The 27,086-nt window shown below is 46.0% G+C and overlaps 2 protein-coding genes across 2 annotated transcripts in view; both read right to left on the reverse strand.

The window, feature by feature from the left end:
* The window catches only part of ptmab (prothymosin alpha b), a 294,345-nt gene that overhangs the window by 140,279 nt on the left and 126,980 nt on the right, over positions 1–27,086 (reverse strand). The window lies entirely within an intron of this gene.
* On the reverse strand, positions 670–25,134 carry vcpip1 (valosin containing protein (p97)/p47 complex interacting protein 1). The gene is made up of 10 exons (XM_072441914.1): positions 24,758–25,134; positions 22,328–22,420; positions 21,009–21,498; positions 17,687–18,002; positions 16,905–17,001; positions 9,134–10,574; positions 5,588–5,674; positions 4,360–4,733; positions 3,995–4,153; positions 670–3,241 (listed from the first exon to the last, which is right to left on the reverse strand). The coding sequence occupies exons 1-10, from the start codon at positions 24,926–24,928 to the stop codon at positions 2,948–2,950; spliced, it is 3,522 nt and encodes a 1,173-aa protein (XP_072298015.1). The 5' UTR covers positions 24,929–25,134; the 3' UTR covers positions 670–2,947.

Consider the following 27,086-nt stretch of genomic DNA (forward strand, 5'->3'; position numbering starts at 1 on the left):
CACCACTGAGTGTGGAGAGAATGAATATTGCACTGTAAAGTTCTGTGTGTGTCCTGAGAGGCACTATATAATCAAATGATTCATTACAAACTCCAGCTGACCTGGAGCCCCCCCTCGGGTGGTCGACGCCCTCATCGCCCTGCAGTCTCCACACTCCAGGAGCATCTTTGACTTTTCAGTGTGTCGGGCACAATGTTGTGAGAGTGCCATATTTGTATATGTTGAAGTATATGTATTTATTTTAGATTTATAGTACTGTATTCTTAGTCTGACTATGGCAAAATAAAGAAATAAAAAATATGTACTTTTTTTTTTTAATTTCTTTATTTTGTGAACTTTTTCTTTGCTGGTCAGTTACCTGTAACAAAAGTAATTTCCCCAATGGGAAGAATAAAATAATTCTGATTCTGAAACAGAAATAGCTTTAACTGATGACAAATGTGGTGCTGATTTATTCCGGATTACAAAAATAATGAACATTGATGGACAAGTTGTAGCTCATTTACATTTAAGAATATCTCATTAGTCAGAAGATCTGTGTTAGTTAATTATTGGTAACGTATTATGGTCTAGCTCACTTTGTGAACACTATGAACATTTGGTTGTGGGGCCTGCAAAGCATTTTAAAGGATAGATTTTCAACTGTCAACCTCAAAAACACACACACAGTCCATATGGAAGTGGCTTTATTGTAGATTGAAAAGCCCACACATGCAACAGGTGAACAAAAGCATGTTCCTCACTTCTGTACAGGTCAAGTATATGCTACATTATGTAAATATTATACAGCCGAAGCACCACCCACAACACGCTACATGTGCGCACACGGAAGCCTCAGGAGGACGGACTCAGAGCAAGGTGGAAGATGACTGTTAGAAAGTATTGTCCAGTGGAGACAATGTGGAGAAGCAATGGCAAAGTAAAACAAAAACACAAATGTGTATTGTGAATTCAGTAGTATATGTCAAAGTAATTTTAAAAATAGTGAACTGTTTTTTCCATGCTTCACGTTGCAATAGGCCTGTCACAATAAGACATTTTGAAGTGCTTTTCTAAATGTTTCACTGTCCATGTATACAGAGCAGAATGAAACACTTTAGTAGTTAGTCTGTATCTACAATGATTAATACACATTACTTATTCAACACTCTGCAATAGTGAGAAAAATATTGTGCCAACTCTCATTTATCGGCCGATATGTGGATATAGTAATTATGGTGACAGGCCTGTTTGAAGTGAACGGTCAGGAGACTTTAGGATGGTTCTGTTCATGTTCAGGGCCTCTAACATATGTTGTACCCGCCGCATCTTTTAGATTTGATTTATGAACAAAACATCATAAGTAGAAATAGAGCAGTTTGTTGAGAAATGATTTGTATTTTTTTGTTTTTGCTGAGTTTTTGAAGTTAGACCTCTCAGATGACCTAAGCAGACCAGAACTGTACACTTAAGACTGTGGAAACACTTTGAGACTGCCCCAACCCGCTCCAAAGTGAACCAGTGGAAACGCGGCATGGATACTGAACAGAAGAGGCACACAGCTAGAGAAATGTGTACAAACTGTATGATTATTCCCATTCAGTCACTCAGTGAATTTAAAAAATGCATTTACTGATTTGAAAAAAGGTGTATTACACATGACATATTCCATTATATTCCTTTAAATATTGATTCCATATTGGTGAGTGGCCCTGGCGGACTTTGCTGGAGGAAGGAGCTTCCAGACCCATCAGTGACGTGTGTGATCATGTCATCACTTTTCTAGAGTACTTCTTGAACATAAGAACAGAAACAGAACAGGATTGTGATGCAAATACAACAACCAGGTCAATGTTTAACTTTAGTGAGATGCAGGGGTCAGTGTGTAAATGTACGGGGCCAGTGTGTAAATGTACGGGGCCAGTGTGTAAATGTACGGGGCCAGTGTGTAAATGTACGGGGCCAGTGTGTAAATGTACGGGGCCTGTGTGTAAATGTACGGGGCCTGTGTGTAAATGTACGGGGCCTGTGTGTAAATGTACGGGGCCTGTGTGTAAATGTACGGGGCCTGTGTGTAAATGTACGGGGCCTGTGTGTAAATGTACGGGGCCTGTGTGTAAATGTACGGGGCCTGTGTGTAAATGTACGGGGCCTGTGTGTAAATGTACGGGGCCTGTGTGTAAATGTACGGGGCCTGTGTGTAAATGTACGGGGCCTGTGTGTAAATGTACGGGGCCTGTGTGTAAATGTACATGGGCAGAAAAACTCAATTGGAATAATGTGATGATGAGAAATCTGAGCAGAAACACCTGGAGACAAGTATGTTTTTTTTTTTTAGAGTAACAGAGTTGTATTTGGAAGACAAATCTCTGCTGCCCCCTTCTGGAACTGGAAATGACACAAACACAAGTTTATGTGTGATTTTTGATTTTAAATCTTATAATATGATAATATTACATTTTACAGAATAATAAACCCTATTGCGAGTTACGTTGATATAATTGTTTATAAAATAGAAAATAAAAGATGCAACTGATCTGCAATAAATATTTTCAATTTCATTATTTCGTCTGAGAAGTTCTCATCAGTTCCTGCAGTCTAAGGCACCCAGCGCTCCAGACGCTCCTGAGGACCCCGCTGAAGCCTGAGGAGAAAAGCATCACAAACCTCTGAACACCTAAAGCATCCACAGTCACTGCACACACTTAAGCACGGCTGCTTTGTTGCTCGGGTTTGCCTGTCTGAAAGAGTGAGCTTCACTGTAGATTGCAGGCTCTAGGCAGCAGGCTGCAGGCTCTAGGCTGCAGGCTGTAGACTGCAGGCTCTAGGCTGCAGGCTGTAGACTGCAGGCTCTAGGCAGCAGGCTGCAGGCTGCAGGCTCTAGGCAGCAGGCTGCAGGCTGTAGCGTGGGACTTTGTTCAAATGTTTCACCCCGTTACTGCGTGACGCTTGGAAGCATCAGGTCCAATCAGGAATGGTCCATTGGCTCAGTACTGGTATGCTCGGTCTCCTGACTCTCCATGTCCTCTGGCTCCTCCGCCTTTGGACGTGGTTGGTGCGAGCTCTGCTGTGATTGGCTGCTGGATGCCGTCCTGTCCCTCTGCTCCCTTAGGTTCCGCTCCATAGATGCCTGGATGGAGGAGACCATCTCTTGCAGGGCTCTGCGCTGCTGCTCCATCACCTCAGGGTCCAGGCCTCCTCGCCCGTCCTTCATGGTCACGAAGCCCGGAGCCATCCGCACCAGCTCCCGCGAGGCGTTGCCCTGGAAACCACACAAACAAGGACACATATTATGCATTATCTGTATTCTTATTGTCCTTTAACTTGTTCTTGTACGTTTGTTTTGGCATCTTATGTGTTAGAACTTCAAATACTGTAATGTTTGTACTTTAAAACTTCACTACTTTCTATCAGTCAGGCGTTCCCTCGTCAGGATTTGTGTTAGTGCTCCAACTACTGTAAGCAGGGAAAATTACCACAGGTATATAACAAAAAGTGAACCTGGCCTGGCATGCTAATGTTAGCATGCAGTTGTAAGGAATGTGATTTTACCCTTTCCAGCATATGAGGGCCTTTTGGCACATTGCACCCAGAGGCAGCAGCTATACATTATTTTAGTCATCTAGAAATAGATTATTTACTTTATTTAATTGTTTAACCCAGGGCTTCTCAAACTTTTCTGGTGAGCCCCCCTTAGGAGATTAAAAAAAAAAAAAACAGCAACTGTATAATCGCATATTTCCCTGAAATAACAGAGTTTAAATGAGCTAAATTATTTTCAGTGTCATTCACTGACTGTGACTTTCTTCTGTGCAGACAGGTGAGTCCCCTGTCTGACCCGTCTGCGGTGGGACTGACCCGTCTGCGGTGGGACTGACCCGTCTGCGGTGGGACTGACCCGTCTGCAGTCTGCAGTGGGACTGACCCGTCTGCAGTGGGGTCAGTCCCAGTTCTTTCCGGTGTAACCTATTGGATAAATGGAGAACATGTAGATGTAGATAAGCAGTAGCGGTACCAGCTCTCTGGACGCGTCCTCCGCGATGTCCGACAGATCTGCAGGTCCTCGGCTCACACTGGCACTCAGGTCCACCCCACTGCTGTGCTGCCGTGTGATTGGCCGATAGTCTGGAGGAGAGGAACCTCCAATGGAGCTGGCCAATGAATGACCTTTATTCTGAAACAACACATGAATAAAGTCAAATTAGGTTTGCACATGTTTGTTTATGATACTTGTAGCTCAGATGTATTTCACAGTGAAGATATGTATGTAAGATGTGTAATCATTTGGGCTTCAGGACCCTGTGGACATGCTGCCAGAGCTCTGGAATGTCCCGGAATATTTTCTGATTATATAATGAATGCAAATCAACTGTTCCATACCACATCTTCGGTGGAATCGCTGCGGTGCTGGCGTGTGCCTGTCCGGTGCTCAGGAGGGGAGCCTGCACTGGAGCTGCCCAGCGAGTGTCCCTTTCCCTGGAAGGCCGTGACGTTGTGCAGCTGCCCCTTCTTCAGGACCGCTCCTCCACTGCCCAGCTTTAGGGCGTTTTGTGAGGGGCTGCCCTCACGGCTCCCTCTGGAGGCCTCCGAGCGCAGCTGCAGCATGGCCTCCTTCACCAGCTCCTCCACATCAGGCCCCACAGGGAAGTGTCCTGCTGTGTCCACACACAGCTCCAGCCGGTCTTCTGCTGCGCTGTACACGAACGTCTTCCCAGACAGGTGAGGGAGGGTGCAGTGCTTCCCATCCAGCAGCCCTACACAGAGACACACACACACACACACACACACAGAGACACACACACACACAGAGACACACACACACACAGAGACACACAGACAGAGAGACAGACAGACAAGATTTATTTGACAGGAAGCACCAGTCCACAGATTTGTTTTTATGACAGAGGCCAGAGGAATGTTAAGAGCAAAGACAAACTTGTTGTACAAGTACAGTTGTACAAGTACAGTTGTACAAGTACAGTTGTACCAGTACAGTTGTCGTCAAGGTTGGAATGAGCAATACAACAATTCATTATTTTCCCAGGAAGGTCATGAAATGATTTTATCAGGAATCTAATACACTTTACAAAGTTTTGACCATTTATAAATTCAAATCAGCTATTTCAGTTCATAAAAGTTGACATGGTCTTTCTCCCCCTCCCCTGAATGAGTTGACTAAATTCCGATGTGGAAGCAGAGACGCTGCAGTTCCTCTGAGACGCAGCCTTCAGTCACAGTCTGTCAGTCAAAGGCATCAGCTGCTCTCAGTCTGACATTAAACACATTTAAGACAAAGCTTAAGTGTTGGCTCAAGAGGAACCAGGTCTGTAACCACTGAATCTGAAGAGTTTAACTGGAAGCTTGTCATTTGTACTGTATTGTTATATGTAGTTTCTGACCTGAAAATAGGCTAATTCTGGGTTATATGTATTGTTCACTTAAATAAATCTAAATCTGAATCTTGACCGCTAGAAAGCTACTTTTACAATACATCTTTTCTGAGGCTGAAACACTATTACTTTACGGTTTACTTTATTACATTAAACACATTTAGTCAGAGCCCCTTTCATAACCCTGATGACACAGTAGAGGAGACGGTAGAGTTTACCCATATCCTTCTTCACGATGTTGTAGAAGACTCCTTTCTGCTGGAACAGGTGGGGCAGCTTCTTAGCGTATGACCAGACATCTTCACCTGCACAGAAGGGGGCACAGAGGGGGGCACAGAGGGGGGACACAGAGAGGGGGCACAGAGGGGGACACAGAGGGGGGACACAGAGGGAGGGCACACAGAGGGGCACACAGAGGGGGACACAGAGAGGGGGCACAGAGAGGGGGCACAGAGGGGGACACAGAGGGGGGGCACAGAGAGGGGGCACAGAGAGGGGCAAAGGTTACTCAGGGTCGAGACCAGTCCTTTGGACGAGTCAGGTCTTCAAAACAAGCTCATGTTGTTCACTGGTATGCAGTACTTCTATCATTTGTCTTTATTCAAATTCAAAGATTCTAATGTACAAAGGTAAATAATCTTGAAAAAAGAAAAGTTTGAATTATTTATAGAATGCAGTGCATTTCTATTTCTTTTTGAAGAGTTTTGGGCCTGTAGGCTTTGTTGGACAGGACAGCGTGAAATGGGGAATGGGGGTGAGAGTGGGGAAATACATTGCATTCTGTACCACTCAATGTATTCCATAGGTCTAAGTTACATAAGCAGATATGACTGTGGCTGAAATATGAGAGGGAGTGGTCATGCAATTGCAAAGACTTATTTATAGAATAGAAAACATTTTTAAGAGATAATTTAATAATCTACTTGTACCGTATTTTCCGGACTATAAGTCGCACCAGAGTATAAGATGCACCAGCCAAAAGATGCACCAGCCAAAAAATGCATAATAGAGAAAAAACATATATAAGTTGCGCTGGAGTATGAAATGCAGTTGAAAGTGTGGAAATAACAAATAATATCACATATAAGCCGCTCCGGAGTAGAAGTATATAAGTATAAGTCCCACCCCAGCCAAAATGATGAAAAAAAGGTGCTACTTATAGTCCGAAAAATACGGTAGTTAAGACTTTTACCAACAATTTTGAAACACATACTGCATATCTAATGTTGGTGGTGTGCTCGGCCGTAGCGCTGAGGGCAGTGACTGTTGCAACATCTCATTTCCCTGAGATATCAGAGTGATTGGGTCAGAGTCCAGTGCAGTCCTCCCCCGCTCTTCCCCTCACGGCTCCTACAGCTCAGCACATTCTCTCACCGTTTAACCTGGACAACATGCTCTCAATCTAATTTGGATTTATTATTAAAGCAAATATTTTAAGAAAATATATTATCAAAGACTATTTTTATCCCTGCCAAGCATGACGGTCCCAGTCTGTTCTTTTCTAACTTATCTCTCGAGCTTCATGCTATATTTTCAAGGTTCTTCATTCATTCTTCGTGTGGCTTCATTCACACAGGTTTGAGTAATCCTGCAGTAGATGTATTCTAGACAGTACTTCTGTTACATTTACATTTTCACCAGATTTTACCAGCTATTGTTTTTAGCCTAATTTACACTTTCACTTGTGTTCAAAAAGTAGGTACATGTTTTCCACAGATAACATAAGAGATCAGATGTCTCTATTGTGCAACACACCAAAACCTGTTTGTTTTCCCACAAGTACCAAAGGGTTAGGTCAAAGCTAGGATCATGAATAGAGTGTGCAATGGCTGACCTTCACTGACCCACCCGCAGGACTCTGACCCCGCAGGACTCTGACCCTCACCCAGGACTCTGACCCTCACCCAGGACTCTGACCCTCACCCAGGACTCTGACCCTCACCCAGGACTCTGACCCTCACCCAGGACTTACCCATGAGTGTGGCCAGCAGGCAGAGGACTTACGCATGAGTGTGGCCAGCAGGCAGAGGACTTACGCATGAGTGTGGCCAGCAGGCAGAGGACTTACCCATGAGTGTGGCCAGCAGGCAGAGGACTTACGCATGAGTGTGGCCAGCAGGCAGAGGACTTACGCATGAGTGTGGCCAGCAGGCAGAGGACTTACGCATGAGTGTGGCCAGCAGGCAGAGGACTTACGCATGAGTGTGGCCAGCAGGCAGAGGACTTACCCATGAGTGTGGCCAGCAGGCAGAGGACTTACGCATGAGTGTGGCCAGCAGGCAGAGGACTTACCCATGAGTGTGGCCAGCAGGCAGAGGACTTACGCATGAGTGTGGCCAGCAGGCAGAGGACTTACGCATGAGTGTGGCCAGCAGGCAGAGGACTTACGCATGAGTGTGGCCAGCAGGCAGAGGACTTACGCATGAGTGTGGCCAGCAGGCAGAGGACTTACCCATGAGTGTGGCCAGCAGGCAGAGGACTTACGCATGAGTGTGGCCAGCAGGCAGAGGACTTACCCATGAGTGTGGCCAGCAGGCAGAGGACTTACGCATGAGTGTGGCCAGCAGGCAGAGGACTTACGCATGAGTGTGGCCAGCAGGCAGAGGACTTACGCATGAGTGTGGCCAGCAGGCAGAGGACTTACCCATGAGTGTGGCCAGCAGGCAGAGGACTTACGCATGAGTGTGGCCAGCAGGCAGAGGACTTACCCATGAGTGTGGCCAGCAGGCAGAGGACTTACGCATGAGTGTGGCCAGCAGGCAGAGGATTTACGCATGAGTGTGGCCAGCAGGCAGAGGACTTACCCATGAGTGTGGCCAGCAGGCAGAGGACTTACGCATGAGTGTGGCCAGCAGGCAGAGGACTTACCCATGAGTGTGGCCAGCAGGCAGAGGACTTACGCATGAGTGTGGCCAGCAGGCAGAGGACTTACGCATGAGTGTGGCCAGCAGGCAGAGGACTTACGCATGAGTGTGGCCAGCAGGCAGAGGACTTACCCATGAGTGTGGCCAGCAGGCAGAGGACTTACGCATGAGTGTGGCCAGCAGGCAGAGGACTTACCCATGAGTGTGGCCAGCAGGCAGAGGACTTACCCATGAGTGTGGCCAGCAGGCAGAGGACTTACGCATGAGTGTGGCCAGCAGGCAGAGGACTTACGCATGAGTGTGGCCAGCAGGCAGAGGACTTACGCATGAGTGTGGCCAGCAGGCAGAGGACTTATGCATGAGTGTGGCCAGCAGGCAGAGGACTTACGCATGAGTGTGGCCAGCAGGCAGAGGACTTACGCATGAGTGTGGCCAGCAGGCAGAGGACTTACGCATGAGTGTGGCCAGCAGGCAGAGGACTTACGCATGAGTGTGGCCAGCAGGCAGAGGACTTACCCATGAGTGTGGCCAGCAGGCAGAGGACTTACCCATGAGTGTGGCCAGCAGGCAGAGGACTTACGCATGAGTGTGGCCAGCAGGCAGAGGACTTACCCATGAGTGTGGCCAGCAGGCAGAGGACTTACGCATGAGTGTGGCCAGCAGGCAGAGGACTTACGCATGAGTGTGGCCAGCAGGCAGAGGACTTACGCATGAGTGTGGCCAGCAGGCAGAGGACTTACGCATGAGTGTGGCCAGCAGGCAGAGGACTTACGCATGAGTGCGGCCAGCAGGCAGAGGACTTACGCATGAGTGCGGCCAGCAGGCAGAGGACTTACGCATGAGTGTGGCCAGCAGGCAGAGGACTTACGCATGAGTGTGGCCAGCAGGCAGAGGACTTACCCATGAGTGTGGCCAGCAGGCAGAGCGAGGACATCTCCAGGTCGATGCCGTCCTGCAGCTCTCGTCTGACCCGGCTGCTCCCCGTCTCTTGGTTCTTGTCCGAGGCTCCAGAGTGGGAACTGAGGGTCTTCTCCTCTGGGCCTTTGCGCACCAGTATTTCCACGCTGACCCGGTCTCCGTGCTGCAGTGCCACTGGCTCGTTCTCCTCTCCGTCCTTTGGTGGGAGCAGTTCTTTTGGGGGGAAACCGTGGCGGATACACTGCTGTGACGGAGGCACATTAAACTCTTTCGTTATGCTTTTTTGTAACTCCATAAACGTTGTATTCGCTTGTAGTGTTAGCATAGCCTGTCTGCCGTCACTAGTCGTCACCCGCAGCTTCTTCTCCTTGCTGGACGACGAAGACAATGGGGACTTTGTGGGTGTGGCTGGAGCGGACGAGGAAGGGGAGGAGTTATCTGGAGAGACACGCCCCTCACTCATTTTTTGTTCTTGCTTTAGTTTGTCGGTGCGGCGTTTCTGCGATAGCCCGGCCTGCTCGGTGATGCTCTGCTGAAGGCTCCGCTCGGCTTTGCTCATGGTCAGCTCCTCTTTGTGCAGAGTCTTGCTTTTTTGACCCGTTAAAATTATCTTGGTTGGTGGGTGAGAGTCAGTCAGAGGTTCCGTTTCAGAAATGAGCGGGGCATGAGCGCCATCTATTGTTACAGGATTATATTCATCCGGATTCTTCTTTGCGGTGTGATGCAAGATGGTGTTGACCACTTTTTGCACCAGTATCTCACTCCCAAACTCTCCAGGGAAGTGTTTTGTAACTAGCTTCATTGCTACGTCATAAACATTGCTATTTAATGAAGGGTCTAGCTCGTATTGAAACCAGTAAACTGTTTCCCTCACCACGCGGCCGCCCCACTCTAACGTGATAGGAAACGCTTCAGGGAGGTTGTCATACTCTTTGCCTTCCCAAAAGTGTTTAAATCCACAGCCACATTTGCCTCCCTGAGATCTGCTATTGGTTCTGTCTCCGTCCAGATAAACCACTGACCCGTTTCCGCGCACACGCCGCACAGACGTCCCGTGGCACCAGTTGCACGTACTTAGAGAGCTCAGTTTGTAGTCGGGGACCAGCGTGTCTCTCTGTGGATCGTATGAGCAGACCACGCTGTTCAAGGGGAAGCTGTAGTTCTTATCGGGTCGCAGTTGTCCGTGTGTGGACTTGGCCAGATTGTAGAGTTTTCCTCCAGGGGCCAGCCACTCGGGCAGCACGTGCAGTTCAGACAGGGCTCCACACAACAGGCAGCGGTGGAGCCGGTTCTCCTGCACACACTTCTTAGCAGCTTCTGTCACCTCCTCGGGCTGGATGCCGATGACCCCGGTGCGGCGGTAAACGTACTGGTGAACATCAGCCACCAGAGAGGGGTGGATACTGTGCTTCTCCATAAAAACCTGAAAAACAACAACACTAGAATAAGTCTGGACAACATAGCAAACATATTTGTGACTGACCGTGGATAAACCAGTCACAAGCAGTTTAACTTCACGTTTGGCAAACCAATAACACTGCTAGATCTCACAGCATAGCATAGCTTAGCGCCGTCTGGTCCGGTGCCCGAGGCAAAAGTGACGAAAACTAACACCAGACCACCATAATACACAGCGTTAAAGCAATCCTTAAGAGTAAAAGTACCTCAGTTCCGTTGCAATGCAATGCAGGGGTCCAGTGCTACAGATCTCACAGCTTAGCTTAGCTCCGTTCAGCTCTGGTGGAACAAGCCAAACTCAGCGGCAAAAGTGACAATAAAATCACAAAAACTAACACCAAACAACCATAAAAGCACACCCGGCACGACCCACACAACCCACGGGTCAAGAAATGCAAAACAACACCGAAAAATAAGCCACAGAGAGGACGATAACAACAACGAAACAAGCTAGCCGAGTTAGCCGAGGAGAACACGTAGCTGCTGCTGCTGGATAAGTAGCTGAATAAGTAGCCATGTGCTTCCAGCTGATTGGTCCAAAAATAACAACATTGCATAAGGTGACGCCCCCGAGGAGCGCTGGAAAAAGACCTGAAAACTACCCATTTTTAACAGCTTAAATGTATACTTTTAAGACAACCAATAGTGTCATCTGAAGCACAGAAGGGCTCCTTTATAACTTCAACTTGCAGATTCTGCAAAAAAAAACAAAATCGCTAATTTGAAAAAAAAAAAAAAAAAAAAAACTTAATTGGTCTTTTTCTCACTTTGGTCGGGGCCGACTTGTGGCGGTTTTTAGGGTGGTGAGTCACATTTGATCACTGAAAGAGCATTGTCGATGTTGAATGTTCTGAATGGGATTTCTGTTTTTTAGATAAGATAAGATATTCCTTTATTGTCCCACATGGGGGAATTTCATTGATGCAGGTAGATACAGAGGTAGATACAGAAGAAAAGAACAGATCACTTATAGGAAGTGCACATGAATATGTGTCACGACGGCACATGGATTGCACATGAATTTCACAGTAATTGCACATATGACTTGCACATGGTTAGGTCAGTATTGCGAGTGTTCAGGACTAACAGTGTTTGTATGAAGTCTGACAGCAGCAGGAAGGAAAGACTTCACACAGCGAGGGTGGATCAAGTCTGTCACTGAAGCTGCTCTCCAGAGCGGACAGAGTGTCCTGCAGGAGGCAACACTCATGGTCCAGCATAGATGTGAATCTAGCCAGGACCCTTCTGTCCCCCACCTCCTGCATCGAGTCCAGAGCACAGCCCAGGACGGAGCTGGACTTCTTGATGACTCTGTCCAGCTTCCTCCTCTCCCTCTCTGTGATGCTGCTCCTCCAGCAGGCCACACCGTACAGGAGGGCTGATGCCACCACCTCGTAGAAGGTCTTCAGGAGTGGCCCTGTCACTCCAAAAGACCCGAGTCTCCTCAGGAGGTAGAGCCGACTCTGGCTCTTCCTGTACAGTGCGTCTGTGTTATGAGTCCAGTCCAGTTTTTGGTTCAGATAAACACCCAGGTACTTGTATGAGTCCACTCTCTCAATGTCCCGTCCCTGGATTTTCACTGGTGAGGGGGCAGTGGGGTGGCGTCTGCGGAAATCCACCACCATCTCCTTGGTCTTCCCCGCGTTGATGAGGAGGTGGTTCCGCTGACACCAGTCCACAAAGTCCTGCGTCAGTCCTCTGTACTCCGCATCATCGTCGTCCGTGATGAGTCCGATGATGGCAGAGTCATCAGAGAACTTCTGCAGGACACAGCTGTCCGTGTCATGTCTGAAGTCTGCAGTGTAAAGGGTGAAGAGAAAGGGCGCGAGGACGGTGCCCTGGGGCGCCCCCACACTGCAGGCCCGAGTGTCAGACACACAGTCCCGTGCTCTCACAAACTGGAGTCGGTCCGTGAGGTAGTCCAGGATCCACTCTGCCAGGTTCTACTCCACACCAGCAGTCTCCAGCTTGTCCCTCAGGAGCAGCGGCTGGATGGTGTTGAAGGCGCTGGAAAGATCGAAGAACAGGATCCTCACAGAGCTGCCAGGCTTTTCCAGGTGAGAGAGAGAGCGGTGCAGCAGGGAGATGACGGCGTCCTCCACTCCGATGCCAGACCGATATGCAAACTGCAGGGGGTCCATGGCTGAGCTCACGGTGGAGCGGAGGTGGTCCAGGACCAGCCGCTTCAGTGTCTTCATCAGGTGGGACGTGAGAGCCACCGGGCTGAAGCTGTTGAAGTCTTTGGCACGCGGTGTCTTAGGCACAGGTACCAGACAGGAGTGGTACCACCCTCAGCTTCAGGCTCATGTTGAAGACATGCTCCATAACTCGACACAGTTCATCTGCGCAGGACTTAAGGAGCCTGGGGCTGATGCCATCAGGTCCTGCTGCCTTCCTCACTTTAATCCTCTTCAGCTCACTCCTCACCTGTGCTGTTGTGACAGTCAGTGGTTGGCAGGGGGACCGTGTGCTGGGGGGATGGGTGAGTCCAGGTGAAGTGGGGAGCTGATGGTCCGGGGCAGATAAGCGAAGAGGAACAGATGCAGGGCATTGTTGTTGTTGTTGTTGTTGTTGTTTTATGGCCGAGTGTTGCATTACCGCCAGACTTTATTCCTCAGACGTTTCGTAGTCCTCAGACTCTGTCGTAGTCCGTAAAAGTACTCCTCCCATTGCTTTGGCGTTACAAAGCCCATGAGGTCATGATGTGTTTTTGTGACTAGAATAGTTGTTGTGTCAGAGACCAACCGCATTGTCCAGCTGTGGAAGAGGGAGCATGCAGCTGTGCAGGGGGAGGGGTGGGTGACCGATCAAATCACAAGACGTGAGCATTTAAATCAATGACCCACTGTAGATCCCCCTCTGTCCGGGCAGGGGGGATTTTGAAGCCCGAGATGGTTTTCAGGCTTCTCCACACTCCCTGAATGTTCTTCTGCTACAGCTGCTCCTCCATCCCCCTCTTGTAGCTGGCCTTGGCCTGCCTGATCTTCCTCCTCAGCTCCTTCTGCACAGTCCTCAGCTCCTCCTTGTTCCCTGACCTGAAGGCTCTCTTCTTCTCCTTCAGCAGAGCCTTCAGTTCACAGTTAATCCATGGCTTGTTGTTTGGAAAACACTGCACCGTCCGGGAGGGAACAATGTTCTCAAAACAGAAGTTGATGTAGTCCGTGATGCACTCTGTGACGGTGTTGATGTCCTTCCCATGTGGGTCATAGAGCTCAGTCCAGACAGTGGTGCTGAAGCAGTCCCTCAAAGCCTCCCCACTCTCACCAGATCACATCCTCACCTCACGGGACATCACAGGCTGCCTGCGCACGATGGGTTCATACACAGGCCTCTGATGTACAAGGTTGTGGTCTGAGCTGCCCAGGGGAGGGAGGGGGGAAGAGGAATAAGCCTCTTTGGTGTTGGCAAAAAACAAGTCCAATGTTCTATTGTTTCTGGTTGAGCAGGTAAGATACTGGGTGTATGTTGGTAGAACAGAAGAGGGAGAAGCGTGGTTAAAGTCACCAGAGACGAGGAAGAGAGCCTTTGGGTGCTGTGTTTGTAGCCTACAACTGCAGGAGAGCAGTGCTTCACAAGCATATTCAGCATCGGCAGACGGGGCCACATAGACTGCGATCAAAATCACATGTGAGAACTCCCGGGGCAGATAATATGGCCTCATAGTTCAATATCCCTGCTACATAGCTGCTCCTTCACTGTGCAGTGTTCGGATTTGCACCAGCTCATGTTCACATACACAGCCAGACCTCCACCTCTTTTCTTTCCGCATTCTCTCATTCTGTCCGCCCGCAGCAGATGAAAATTGTCCAAACCTACAATAGAGTCTGGCATTTCTGGTGTTAAACCAGGACTCTGTAAATCAAGACGCTGCTGTCCCTATAAATCCTCTGGGACCGCATGAGGCTCGCTATTTCCGTCATTTTATTTTGAAGGGACCTCACGTTACCCATGACTACGGCGGGAACCGGCTTTCTATTTCCTCCTCTCTTCTCTCGGATTTTACGTCCAGCCCTTCTGCTTCGCTGCGTTTTCCTTAGGATGTCCGCCGGGATAACGTGACGATCTCCGGGTAAGACGACTGTTCTCCGCAGTTTCATTAGTTCCTCCTTTGTGTAAACACGCACCGCCGCCGGCCGGGGGGGCTCGAAGCCAAGGCACATCGCGACGACGCGACGAAAACACTCAATCCAGCCGAATAAAGTCAAAACAAGTTGAATTAAAGTGATTCCAGTGCGTGTCCCGATCGTTCGTGAAGTTCCTCTTTTATATAAAAGTGTACCGCGGCACACCGTACGTCAGCGGCGGCCGGAGGGCGCGGGGGGGGGGGGCGGGGGCTAGCTCAGAGCTAGCTCACATCACGACGACGCGACAAAAAACACTCAAAATCCAGCCGAAAAAAGTCAAAAACAGTTGAATTAAAAATGATTCCAGCGCGTGTCCCTATCGTACAGTAAAATAGATTTTTTTTTTTTTTAAATATAGCAGATAAAGCGCAATAAGTGTGAAAAAAGTGTGAGAAAAAAGAGGAGCGTTTACACCGGGCTGCTAGCTGTACCAGCGCCTTATGTGACATGTCCATAACCAGAACCATTTTGATTATTAACTAAAAAACAATTTAAAAAAATAGATAGTGAGACTTATACAAGACTATGGTATCAAAGTAAATCAATTACAATGCACTGCCCCTGAAATAAATAAATCTTATTGTATAATATGATATTACAATAATAATACTGAATACAACTTTTTTGAATAAATATGTCACTTATTGTTTCAACTAATATAAAAAGGACTGAGTAAATTAAAGTTAAAAAGGTGCTCCATCTGATTTTTACAGTCTTAAAACGTGTTAATTTGAAACCGCAGTCCTATGTTAATTCTCACTTACCTAATGCATTCTGGGCATCTGATTATTCATCATGATAAGGGTTTTCACAAATTTCAGAGGCCAGAATTTAGAAAATAAAACATGCAATAATTTGATAGACAGCACACTGCGGTCTCTTTTTGACCCCAAGTCCTGCTCTTACCTGAGCTGGGGCAAAACTTACACTGATTTAAAGCTCAGCTATTATTGGGAAACACCAACCGTAATAATGTGTAGCTACATGCATATTGATTTATTGTTACTGTTAGGCTGAGCAAAATAATAAATATGTCTGTTTGCCGTAACCCGACCGACCCGGTACGAAACTAGCGGACTGAAAAAAATGTATCAGCATTTTGTTGAAAAAAAGGTCAAAATATTTTATTTTTCAACTATTTTGCGACTCACCGACCGGTCTTTCCTAAACCGCCGTGTTGAATATTTTCATCACGTTGGTAAACCTATCTTACATCCCAAAGGACTCATAACGCACTGCGCAACACATGTGCGTCTTCATATTCAGTCCTCCACATGAGTCTGTAACAACACAGATCGCGCATAAGAGTCGTTGAATTGCCTTTTACAAGTTGGTTTGACTCTGTCGGCGCCACTGAAGTGTCCATAATACATGTCACTCTCTATCACGGTGTCTTACGCAATGCATTCTGGGATTGGAATACGCCCAGCAGCGTCATCACAACAAATATGGCGGCGCCCGTGTGTTCTCCCCGCTCGCCTTCGCTACCAAAATAAAGGATAGCAGCGTACAAAAGGTTCATTGAAATATCTTAAAATCGTGAGATTTAGTCTCCTGACTGGGTTGATCGAGACGTTTTCCGTCATTGACTGTTGAAGCCTGACCCCTGGACTGTTGAAGCCCGACCCCTGGACTGTTGAAGCCCGACCCCTGGACTGTTGAAGCCCGACCCCTGGACCGTTGAAGCCTGAAGCCCGACCCCTGGACCGTTGAAGCCTGAAGCCCGACCCCTGGACCGTTGAAGCCCGACACCTGGACCGTTGAAGCCCGACCCCTGGACCGTTGAAGCCCGACCCCTGGACCGTTGAAGCCCGACCCCTGGACCGTTGAAGCCCGACCCCTGGACCGTTGAAGCCCGACCCCTGGACCGTTGAAGCCTGACCCCTGGACCGTTGAAGCCTGACCCCTGGCGGTCACTCCGAGTCAAAAAATGGCAAAATGTGGATCTTTTTTTTTTTGCCCTCAAAGTAAAAAAAAAATTAGAATTTGCCTACCGTCCGACCCACTTGAAAAATGTTGGCTCGGGTTACAGCAAACAGACAATTTATTTGGGGTAGCCTTACTGTTATTTGCAACATTTTGAGGACTTTTTCCAATCCAAAAGACAATGTTTTACATTTTTTTATAATAGTTATAAAACATGCACCCGTGTCAGATGTGCAGAGACCCACCTCCTCCATGGCGTTGACCAGCCTCATCAGATACTTGTCCTGGAGGCTGCGGTCGCCCCCGATCACACAGCTCCCGTCCGCCTCCAGCTTGATGTACCTAAGTGAGCAGGTGCAGTTTAACCACGGGGCACTCACAAGGCACAATGCACCATAGTTCTAAAAGGTAAAGTAATACCATTCACAAAGAACTGAATAGCTCCTTTCCACGAGGTCTTTAGCAGTTCATATTTCAGGATTCTCTGTGAGGCAAATGCTCCAGGACCTGATGTACACGGCACTGAATCCTGATTTTTACAAACATGGTTTTTCATCTGCAGTGGTTATGCACCTACATAAGTTTTATTTAAAAGCGCCCCTCAATATTCATCTGAGTTGCAGAATTATGATCAGCAAAAATGTATGAATTTGGTTTGCTTTTTTTGCCTAATTTTTATCTGTGGAGCTTTTGTTTTGTTTCACCTAAACTTCTGTAATGAGAGAATAAACATGAGCGTAGCTGCAGTCTTCTATTGTTTAACTGCTTTTCAACTGTTGACATTCTTTTTTAAGATGTCAGGTAAAAACTAAATATTTAATTCAGTTCAGAACTTTTACAGGAGACAATTACATTATAAATTTTTTGCATTACAGTATTACATTTTTGCCACTCGCAGCTAAAATTCCACGTTATATCATCTACAAAACCTCGACTACAAGAAAATAATCTCAAGTTTCACATATGATTCACATACAAATGATTCAGTGACATCCGGATCTAGTGGACATTGTTCTGTATACGTTACCTGCAGATGAGCTCCTGCGGCACTCCCCAGGCTTTGGGCATGAGGCGGGTGGGCAGCTTGGGCAGCACCGTGTCCTTGATGCCCACCAGGGGGATGTAGTGGTTGCGTCCCGAGCTGCTCCAGGCGATGCAGATGGGCTTGTTGAGCTTGCCGTCCTTAGCGCGACACTGCTCCTCTGCGACCAGGCCGGGCAGGAAAGTGGCAGAGTAGTCCCCAGAGCTCCTCATGCCGCTCAGAGAGTCCAGCAGGATGATTGGCCGGTGCAGGACGTTGGCCAGACCGAAGATGTGGATGTTCCGCAGACCCAGAGGAACGCCTGGCAACAAATGACAGCGGTTTGGTCACTAGAGTGCTTTTGGTGAAGGCCGTGGCTGGAGAGCCGCAGCGCGGTCAAATGGCCGCGCAGTTTCAGGGACCGCGGCATTTCCCTTATAGTCCGTTATAGTCTCATGGCTAACCCTAACCTTAACCTTAACCTTAACCCTAACCCTGACCTTAACGTTAACCTTAACCTTAACCCTAACCCTAACCCTGACCTTAACGTTAACCTTAACCTTAACCTTAACCCTAACCTTAACCTTAACCTTAACTCGGCGCGGTCTAAAACGGCGCTAAAACGCGGTCAAATAGCGGCGCAGTTTCAGGAGCCGCGGCGCGCGGCCGGCACAAAAATAACATGGCTTTTTCGGCCGCGCGCCGCGGCTCTGCAGACACTCCCTTTGGTGAATGCCTTCTTGTCAGAACCTAAGCAGGGTTGGGCTTGGTTATTACATGGATGTGAGACTGCAGCGGGGCAGCAAGGCAAAGGGTCACAGTCAGACTGGTGGTCCACAAAACTCATCATTCATATTGGTGACGTTTGATCATTCAATCACACCTTTATTTCAGGTTTAGAAACCGATGGTTAGGTCAGTCTCACACAAAAATAAACTTACTTACTTAAAGTACTACTTGAGGTAATTTTGACCAATTGCGCTCAACAATCCAGTCCTCTTTAAAGTCTCCCATGGTTCTGGAAGCAAACTTTCCATACGTTTTTGACATAGATTTAGTAAATATATGTAAATATCGAACAGACAATGTTCAAATCAATGCTCAAAACGGTTTTGTTTAGGCTGTGCATACGACTGAAAGGACTTCATTTGCACGCTTCCCTTTTATCCGTTTTGTGATGAGTGAAGCACTTTGAATTGACTTGTGTATAAACTGTGCTCTACAAATAAACTCGATTTGCCCATTAAATATTTAAAAAAGGCATGACCGAGGCTAAGCAGCTCTGCATGTCACTAGATGCAAGTGAAACTTGCCTATGACAAGCTGAACTATTAATCTTACTAAAACATAGTTGAGATTAGGGCTGCAACGATCAATCGAGTTAATCGAATAATTCGATTACAAAAAAGCTTTGATTATTATTTCATTGATTCGATGCTTCGTTGAATTTACATATTTCATTAAAAACACGTGAATCTGCGGAGCGCACGGAACGACTTATGACGCTTTTGTTTCCCACGGAGCTTCTTCCTGAAGCAGCTGAAGCAAAACAGAGAGAGCGGCGTGTTTTAAACTCACGAGTGTGACTCATGGATCTATAGGTGCGACCGGGAAGAGTTTTGTTGTGTAAAAGAGCAGGTGCCGCGAGCTGCCGCGAGCAACCACCACTAGTTCCGTGCGCCGTGCGCCCCAGCACCCGCGTCCTCACCGCGCCACCGCTCCACACTCTGCTTCCCAGTCACATCGTACGTTTAAAACATGCCACACGCTCGTCTGCGGCGCCTTGAAACAGCGATACATCTATGGAAACAGCAGGAGGAGCACGACTATGTTATAATAATCTGATGTGAAACAGAAAGTCCGCAATGACGCGGAGACAACGCCGTAAAGTGACAAAATGTAAAATGTAGAGCTGCCGCTCCAAACACCAGCATCACTGTCCCACACACAATGTTTTACAAACTAATGTCTTATTTTAAGTTATGTGACAGAAACGCAAATGAATTCAAACTGTAACTGTTACAAACAGTCTGGTGACAAGTTAATTAGCCCTTTATATATTTTCTTTATATATTCTTTATGTTCAAACAGAACACTTGGACTGGTGAAGTGAAATGTTGCCGTTTTGGGCACAAACTTATGTGAAATTAAGAATAAAATGTGTTTTTTTTTTTTAGGTAGAAACTCAATTTGTTATTTGTTTATTATAATGAACTATAACCTTTATTTAAAAAACGATTTAATATGCTTTTAAATGGTTTACGGATTGTACAAAAAAATTAACCGCTTCATCGATTAATCGAAGAAAAAAAAATCAATAGATTAATAGATTACTAAAATAATTGATAGCTGCAGCCCTAGTTGAAATTATTATATTTAAGATTTAGCAATCCCAGTTTTAAAAATGTTGTTTTGAAATTTTCACAAGGAAATTCCGTAACAGTTTCCAAAATCCAAATCTCCACTAAGGTCACAGAAATGATATATATGATACAATATTTGGATGGAGTCTACTTAATGTTCTGTGTGTTCTGCTCTACCTTTCATTCTCAACATGTTTTTCAGCTTTTCCTCTCAAAGTGACACCAGATTGGTGTAAAACATCATATTTAGAACAGGTTTTATTCAACCAAATAATGTCAAACCTTAGAAATCATAACCTGTCATACACACTTACTCACTTTAAGACTTTCCACGCGTTAAGGCGTCTAAAGTCTATGTGGTCCAGGCCATCCGCGTTAAGGGCGACAGAGTTGAAATATCTGAACTTAAGGCCAAATTTGCGGAGCAGCAACAAGTCAGGAGCTTTCTTCAGAGAAGCAGACATTCCTCTGAACAGCAGTCACTGCACAAGGAAGCGAGAGGCAGATTTGTGCACAGTTCAAATGCACGTCCTTGTCTCCAGCGTCTGCTCTCAAAACCTAGGCATCCAACTAGAGGCCGTGGTTTTGAGGCACCATTACTTGCATCAGTCTGCACCAGGGCAGCTGTGGTTACAGTAGTAGATTCCCACAGAGTGAACATAGGTAATTGTAAAATGACTTTGAGCGTTTGGAATAGAGCTGTAAAAGACTAAAGTTATATTATTATTATTATGAATGGTTCTTTGTAAAATAGTCACATTTATATAGCACTTGTCTGCCTTTAAGCCCCTCAAAGGCCCTTTACATCAAGCAACAACTCACACATTCACACACCAGTGTACACTAACATTGAGGGCGAGGAAGTGTCTTGCCCAAGGACACAACGGCAGCCCTTACAAACAATTATAAGCTAATTTCAAGTTTTAATTGGAGCGGCCTTCAGTTTTGTTCGCACAATCCCGTACCTTCTGGTGGGACAAAGAGCGGGTCGCACTCATTGATGATGTCCTCCCACTCGGCCGCGTCGATGAAATCCTGGAAGAGCGCCTTGTACCGGTCCAGGTTCTGCTTGAAGTTGTGTTTGAGGTTCTCCCGGAGCGCGTGCCAGAACAGCTCCCTGCCCACCAGCGCCCGGGACACGGCATGCACCAGGCAGTGTCCGTCGCCGTCCACGTGCACTGGGATCAGGCACTCGCGGCCCCCGTTCGCCTGCTTCACCTCCTCCAGCGTGTCGTGCAGGTAGATGAGGCTGCCCGAGCGGTCCTTGCCGTAGCCCACCGTGGAGACGTGCTCGGGCTCGATGAGGAAGGCGCGGTCCCCCAGCAGTGAGCAGTCGAACATCTCGCCCTGGTTCATGTCGCGGAGCAGCTTGGCCTTCCCGCTCTGCTTGTCCATGCCGTAGCGCGTCAGCACCGGGGACAGCAGCTTGCAGTGGTAGTTGGACAAGCCCATCACCTGAAAGGAGCCAACTCGGATTATAAGGACAGATTCTGCTTTTTCATTACTGCCCTTTATACACGCTCTTGTACAGTTATTTGGGCATTTTATGTTTTAGAACTGTGACAAAATGTGTCTACAAAAAGCACATATTGCTTCAAATCAGTCAGCTAATTCCCACATCACGAATTGAGTTAGAGCTCCATCTATCTGTAGCAGAGAGAATTACTTCAGGGTGACAAACAAACTTAGCTTGCCCCTGACACGCTACTTCAAACAGCAGCTTTACCTGTGACTTGACAAAACTAGAACATTTTGTGAGGCTCAGAAGAGAGGACATCAACAGGATTCATCAAGTGTGACAGAAGCTACAGGTAAGTACAACTCCAGGTATGTTTTGAGGGAACATTGATATGGTTAAAAGCTCAAAAAAGTCAATTTTGCATTATTAATCAGAGATGTGATTACATTCATTTTAACATAACTTAAGCAAACAAAAATTATTCCGCCGCCCTTTGGTATCATTATGTCTAAAAGTTGCTAGCCCTGTAGTTTAGACCAATACAAACATGGGATTCTTGTATTGCAGTTGATGCAGCATATCAAGTGTTCTCTCTTGTAACATTGTATTTGTATGTAAACGATTTATACCCAACTCTTCATCTTCTTCACCAAAACAACTAAAGGCTTACAGGCCAATTATTCTGTGTTAAATGGCAGTTATTAAAAGTCTATTTAGTTTCAAATGTAGCAACGGAAAATTTATAAAGACATTTGGTAGAAAAACAAAGCACCACATTAAAACAAGCTGATATAGTCTCCAGAGAACATGTGGAGATGTGCTCACCTTCACCAGCTCCGTGCCTTTCTTCGGGGCCGAGCTGACACCGAGTAGGGCATTCCTGAGCAGGTTATGGAGCACGACATCAGGATCTGTCACCTGAAAAGACAAAATAAGAGGATTAAAAACCATTTCAGCAGACAATACCTTTATTTTCATGTGAAACAGAGGGCGTGGTGTAGCCAAAAATTCACCAGTTTTCAGTGAATCATTGATTGTGATCTCAGTGAGACTGAGATTGTTTATTTGCATAAAAAAACAAGACAAGGCGTTCTTTACGTTCAAGCTGTTGCTACTTCCCTTTAAGTTGTATGTTAAATTTAGAACATTTTACATTTATGGGAATGAAAACAGGACACAATTAATGAGTGCAAATTTCAGTTCAGTCTCAGTTTAAGATCATTTTGCATGTTAAGTAGAGTCTGTCACATGACAGGTGCAACATCACATTGCATGTTTGTCACGTCATTCCTGTTGCCAATTAATTGTACATATATCAAAATGGTTTTGTGCTTCACATTTATTTAATTCATATCTACAAGTAATTTAATTTCAATAAGTACAGCATTTAATTCCAATAACTTTATTTAGTTGAATGATACTTTTGAGGTGGTCAGTCTAATTGAAATACATTACATCTTCTCTAGGAATATCAATGTCAGACACTCACGTCCCAGACCACAAACTAAACAACTTATGCAATTGTCAAATCTCAGGGAGGAACAAGAAACGCCAGAGAAACGTGGAACTTGAAATTAAAAGGAGCTCACAAATTGGACATTAGAGGTTTCAGTGCAACATATAAATACATTATTTGCACCTTTGTGATATGACTTGAAACTATTGATCATCTCCACAGCAGTTAATTGCAGATCTCCACATAATTGCACACATTGGAGTGGGTTGACACTGATCAAGCAGAGCAGCTTTAACAAAGGCCTAGAGCAGGGGTGTCCAAACTTTTTTTCACCAAGGGCTGCATTTTGACACTTAAACGGGGCAGAGGGCCGCAAACAACTTGACAATGTCAAATTTATTGAATGACAAAGTGAATTATTCGAAATTTTGTATTGGCGATGAGCGTCCACAACTTTAATTAGACATAGAACATTAATATTAGGTTTGTATAACATCAATATGCCTGAATGTTCCCAATTTCACAGTAAAAAGTACTACTTTTTGTTGTTTGGGCCGACATAGCAGGAAGCTGGAGGTCCAACAAAAATTGGTCTGAGGGCCGCATTGGGCCCCCGGGCCCTAGTTTGGACATGCCTGGCCTAGAGCTTTGGCCCGTAAGCTTTATTTAACAGGACAGAGCAGAGTGAACGGGGAAAAACATGCAGAAAGTTGTCGAACCCACAACGCTGTCCCACACTGCAGGCATATGTGCCATCCACTCCACCACGAGGGGCATGAGAGTCAGTCATTTCTAACGGTGAATGATCAGCTTGGGTGGTTTTATAATCCAGAGATGCACAGCCAATCGTCTGTGAGAATGTGGTTTGGACCAGAGTTCAGAGGATAATCCTTTGTTTATGAAATTATTATTGAAATCCATTAGGTTATATTATGGACGTTTCTATAGCACTGAAGACTGTGAGCAGGCTTGACTCTCCACAAACTCGACTCGTACTTGGCCTGGAGGCGCCTCCACCTGCTTGTTTCCATGGAGATGTTGTTACTTTGGTGATAATATTCCACAGTAAGGCATAAGGACTACGAAAAGTCTGAGGAATAAAGTCTGGCGGTAATGCAACAATTGGATGCCAACCGCCATAAAACAACAACAACAACAACAACAACCCTTCTCTCTATCTCCATGGAGACGTGTTCATCCATGGAACCTAATCACGTGCCTCCAGAGATACGTTGTTCTGTTGTTTCATTATTGTAAGGCCAACATTTCTGCAAGTATTTAATTCTGTTGAGTAAAAAAAATTTAAATTTTTTTTTTCATGATCTCCCATTAAATAAGCAAATAATATCAAATACAAGAGTCCATGGGTTTAAACCGGGCTTTGCTATCACGCACACAGAAAATAACACCTTGATTGTTCATATGGTGGAATATTCTGAGGTAAATCACATTATATTCCATTTCTCTTTAGTCTCCATTCCGGCATTTAGAATGTATTGGTTTACAAACTTTTACAGGGTCTAAAAGTCCACGATTGCGTAAAAAAGAAAAACCTGATTAGCTGCATTTAATCTAATAACTTGTCTCAGTCCTAACTCGGTCTAGGGACGTAAATGCATCAAATCTAAGCGGCCAAACAGGCTGGTGACACTGAATGTGTTTGTAACAAAATGAAACCTAAAATGAAAACCAAGCAGCATTTGTTGGGTCATCTTCCACCACTACCACCCGTGTCCCCCACACCCTGCCCGGCCCGGCGGTCACTCACTCCCGCCTGGACCACCACAACAATGACCCACCTCCTCGACGCGGAGCAGGTTCTTCTGCTCGTGCCGCTGCCCACACTCGGTGCACTCGATGCTAACGCTCCCGTGCGCCGGGAAGAACAGCCTCGCCTCGCACCGCGGGTCCGGGCACGTTCCGGACAAAATGCGCTTATCCTTCTTTTTGGAGCCGTGCAGGAGCGACATTGCGGCGGATCGCAGCCCAGTCCGAGGGTCGCCTTCACTGGGTCCGCATCGTGTCGTCGTCCCGCGGCTGTCAGAGGAGCTTTAGGTCCCGCTAGCGACAATTATCATCGGCAGAAAAACACAAGAACAACACGGAAGCGGCCGCCTTGACTTTAGCGACAGAGCGTTGCAAGCTACGTAATGACACGGCACTTTTGGGTAGCGTAGTGCGGTCGGAGGCGTAACGTGTCGTGTCTTATAAAAGCGTGCACGCCATTAGCTTTACAACATACAGTTTACGACGTTTTGTGAAAGGATAAACTAATGCGTGGTTGACGTAACTACAGAAACATAAAGGAATAAATCATAAAAGGGCTTGTGTGTGACACGGACTACATTTCCCAGAATGCAACATCAAAGTGTAGTGCCTTTTTAATGCGCCAGGAAGTAGATTGGCACAACAGCGACCTAAAAGTCTGGGTTCAGTTTCCACCGACTTTGCTTCCAATAATTACATTGGAACAGAGGCTAATGATGCCATGGTGAATGACAGGGACTTTCCAAATCATGACTTACAAAGCTTCCAACTAGACGGCTTATTAAACGGCTCAGTTGTGCCCTCTGCTGTCTGCATGACGATATGCTACGTCTACTGACAGGAGGAGAAACATCAGGTTTATTCAGTCACGTGACAATAAACCGTGGATCGATACAAAAATTAAAAAACACAATAACAACACTGACGTTGCATTGATGTTAGCGAATGTTTTGTTTAGCGTAGAAGTCGTGCGCAAGAGTATGTTTTCATTTTGAACGTTGTTTAATCTGTTTTCCACTGTCGCCCCCCAGGATACTACCGTTGTGATTTAGGTCGTTACTAAAATAAAATGAATTGAATTAAAATAAAAATAAAGGCTCACACAGCATTAGCTGTTTAACATTGTTTTAATTTGTTTTTAAAAAGGTCAACTCTTTAATGGTTGAAGGTGACACAAAAACGTCTGGGAATTAATCATACCTTTACATCACAGGGACTACATTTCCCAGAATGCAACATCAAAGTGTCCTTTAGTGATGGGATACCTGTGATTATTATTTTTTTCATCCAATACCAAATAATACTATGGCAAGTATTTTGATATAAATTCAGTACTAATTCCAACTAGAAGCTGTGCAATGGCAAGAAGCCATTGTGAGTGACTGTAATCCATGGCCATATCTTGTACGGTTGCCATGAGCACAGCATGACAAAAACACAGCTTTCTCTTTCTCTCTCCTTCTCCCTCTTTCTTTCTCTCTCGTTTTTAAATTTTGTATTTATTTTTATTTGTTTTCGGTATAGCGTAAAACACATACTTTGAAGACGTACAACTACAGTAGGTGGCAGTAAATACATCTTTTCAGCTGGCAGTTTGCCATTAAAAAAAAACTTCTTCTTCTTCTTCTTCTTCTTTGTTTGTTATATGGCGGTTGCTATCCAAGTGTTACATTACCACCACCTACTGTAGTCGTATGTCTTCAAAGTATGTGTTTTGCGCTACAATGATATAAAGTTTATATCGTCACGTCAGCAGGCAGCGACAGCATGAGAATGCGCCACACTGGACTCAATTGGTCGCAGAGTAGGATAGGCAAACATCCTACCAGTTTGTGTAATCAAGAGCCAGAAACTGTCGAGCATGTGCTGATTCGCTGTGCGGCTTATGAAAGAGAGAAAACTGAATTGGCTTTATGATTTCAAAATAATAGGCAGGAATTCAATCAGCGGAATATTCTTACAATCCAGTCACAGGGATCATGTAAGGCTATAGTTACTTACTTATATAACACAGGGTTAATTGGAAGATTATAGTTAGTAGTCATTGTAGTGTTACACTACAATCGCTGAGCTCCTGTCCACACTCAACTGCCGGCTGCTGGAGAACGACAACAACGAAAGAGACTCCAGGAGTCACAACGACAGTGGGTGGCGGTTGGGTAACTCTATGGATGCCAGCCACCATGAAACACCAAAGAAGAAGAACACCCAAGATGGAGTCTAAAGAATAAAGTCTGAGACATAAAATTACAATAGGTGGCGGTAATGTAACACCGACACCAACAGCCATAAAACACCAAAGAAGAAGAAGAAAAGTGGTCACCCTGACTCACTCTCAATAACTCATAGGAGGTGAAGGGA

This window comes from Eucyclogobius newberryi, unplaced genomic scaffold, assembly GCF_026437365.1.
Source record: "Eucyclogobius newberryi isolate DKJ021-1_F unplaced genomic scaffold, fEucNew1.0.hap1 SCAF_12, whole genome shotgun sequence".
NCBI classification, from domain to species: Eukaryota; Metazoa; Chordata; class Actinopteri; order Gobiiformes; family Gobiidae; genus Eucyclogobius; species Eucyclogobius newberryi.

What these genes read in the sequence shown, in the direction of transcription:
- vcpip1 (XM_072441914.1), bottom strand. Translation starts at nt 24,928, where the DNA reads ATGTCGCTCCTGCACGGCTCCAAAAAGAAGGATAAGCGCATTTTGTCC. An exon ending in GCGATTCCACCGAAGATGTG is followed by an intron (nt 4,154 to 4,359) that starts GTATGGAACAGT and finishes GTGTTGTTTCAG; the next exon opens with AATAAAGGTCATTCATTGGC. An exon ending in AGGACGCGTCCAGAGAGCTG is followed by an intron (nt 3,242 to 3,994) that starts GTACCGCTACTG and finishes TGTGGTTTCCAG; the next exon opens with GGCAACGCCTCGCGGGAGCT.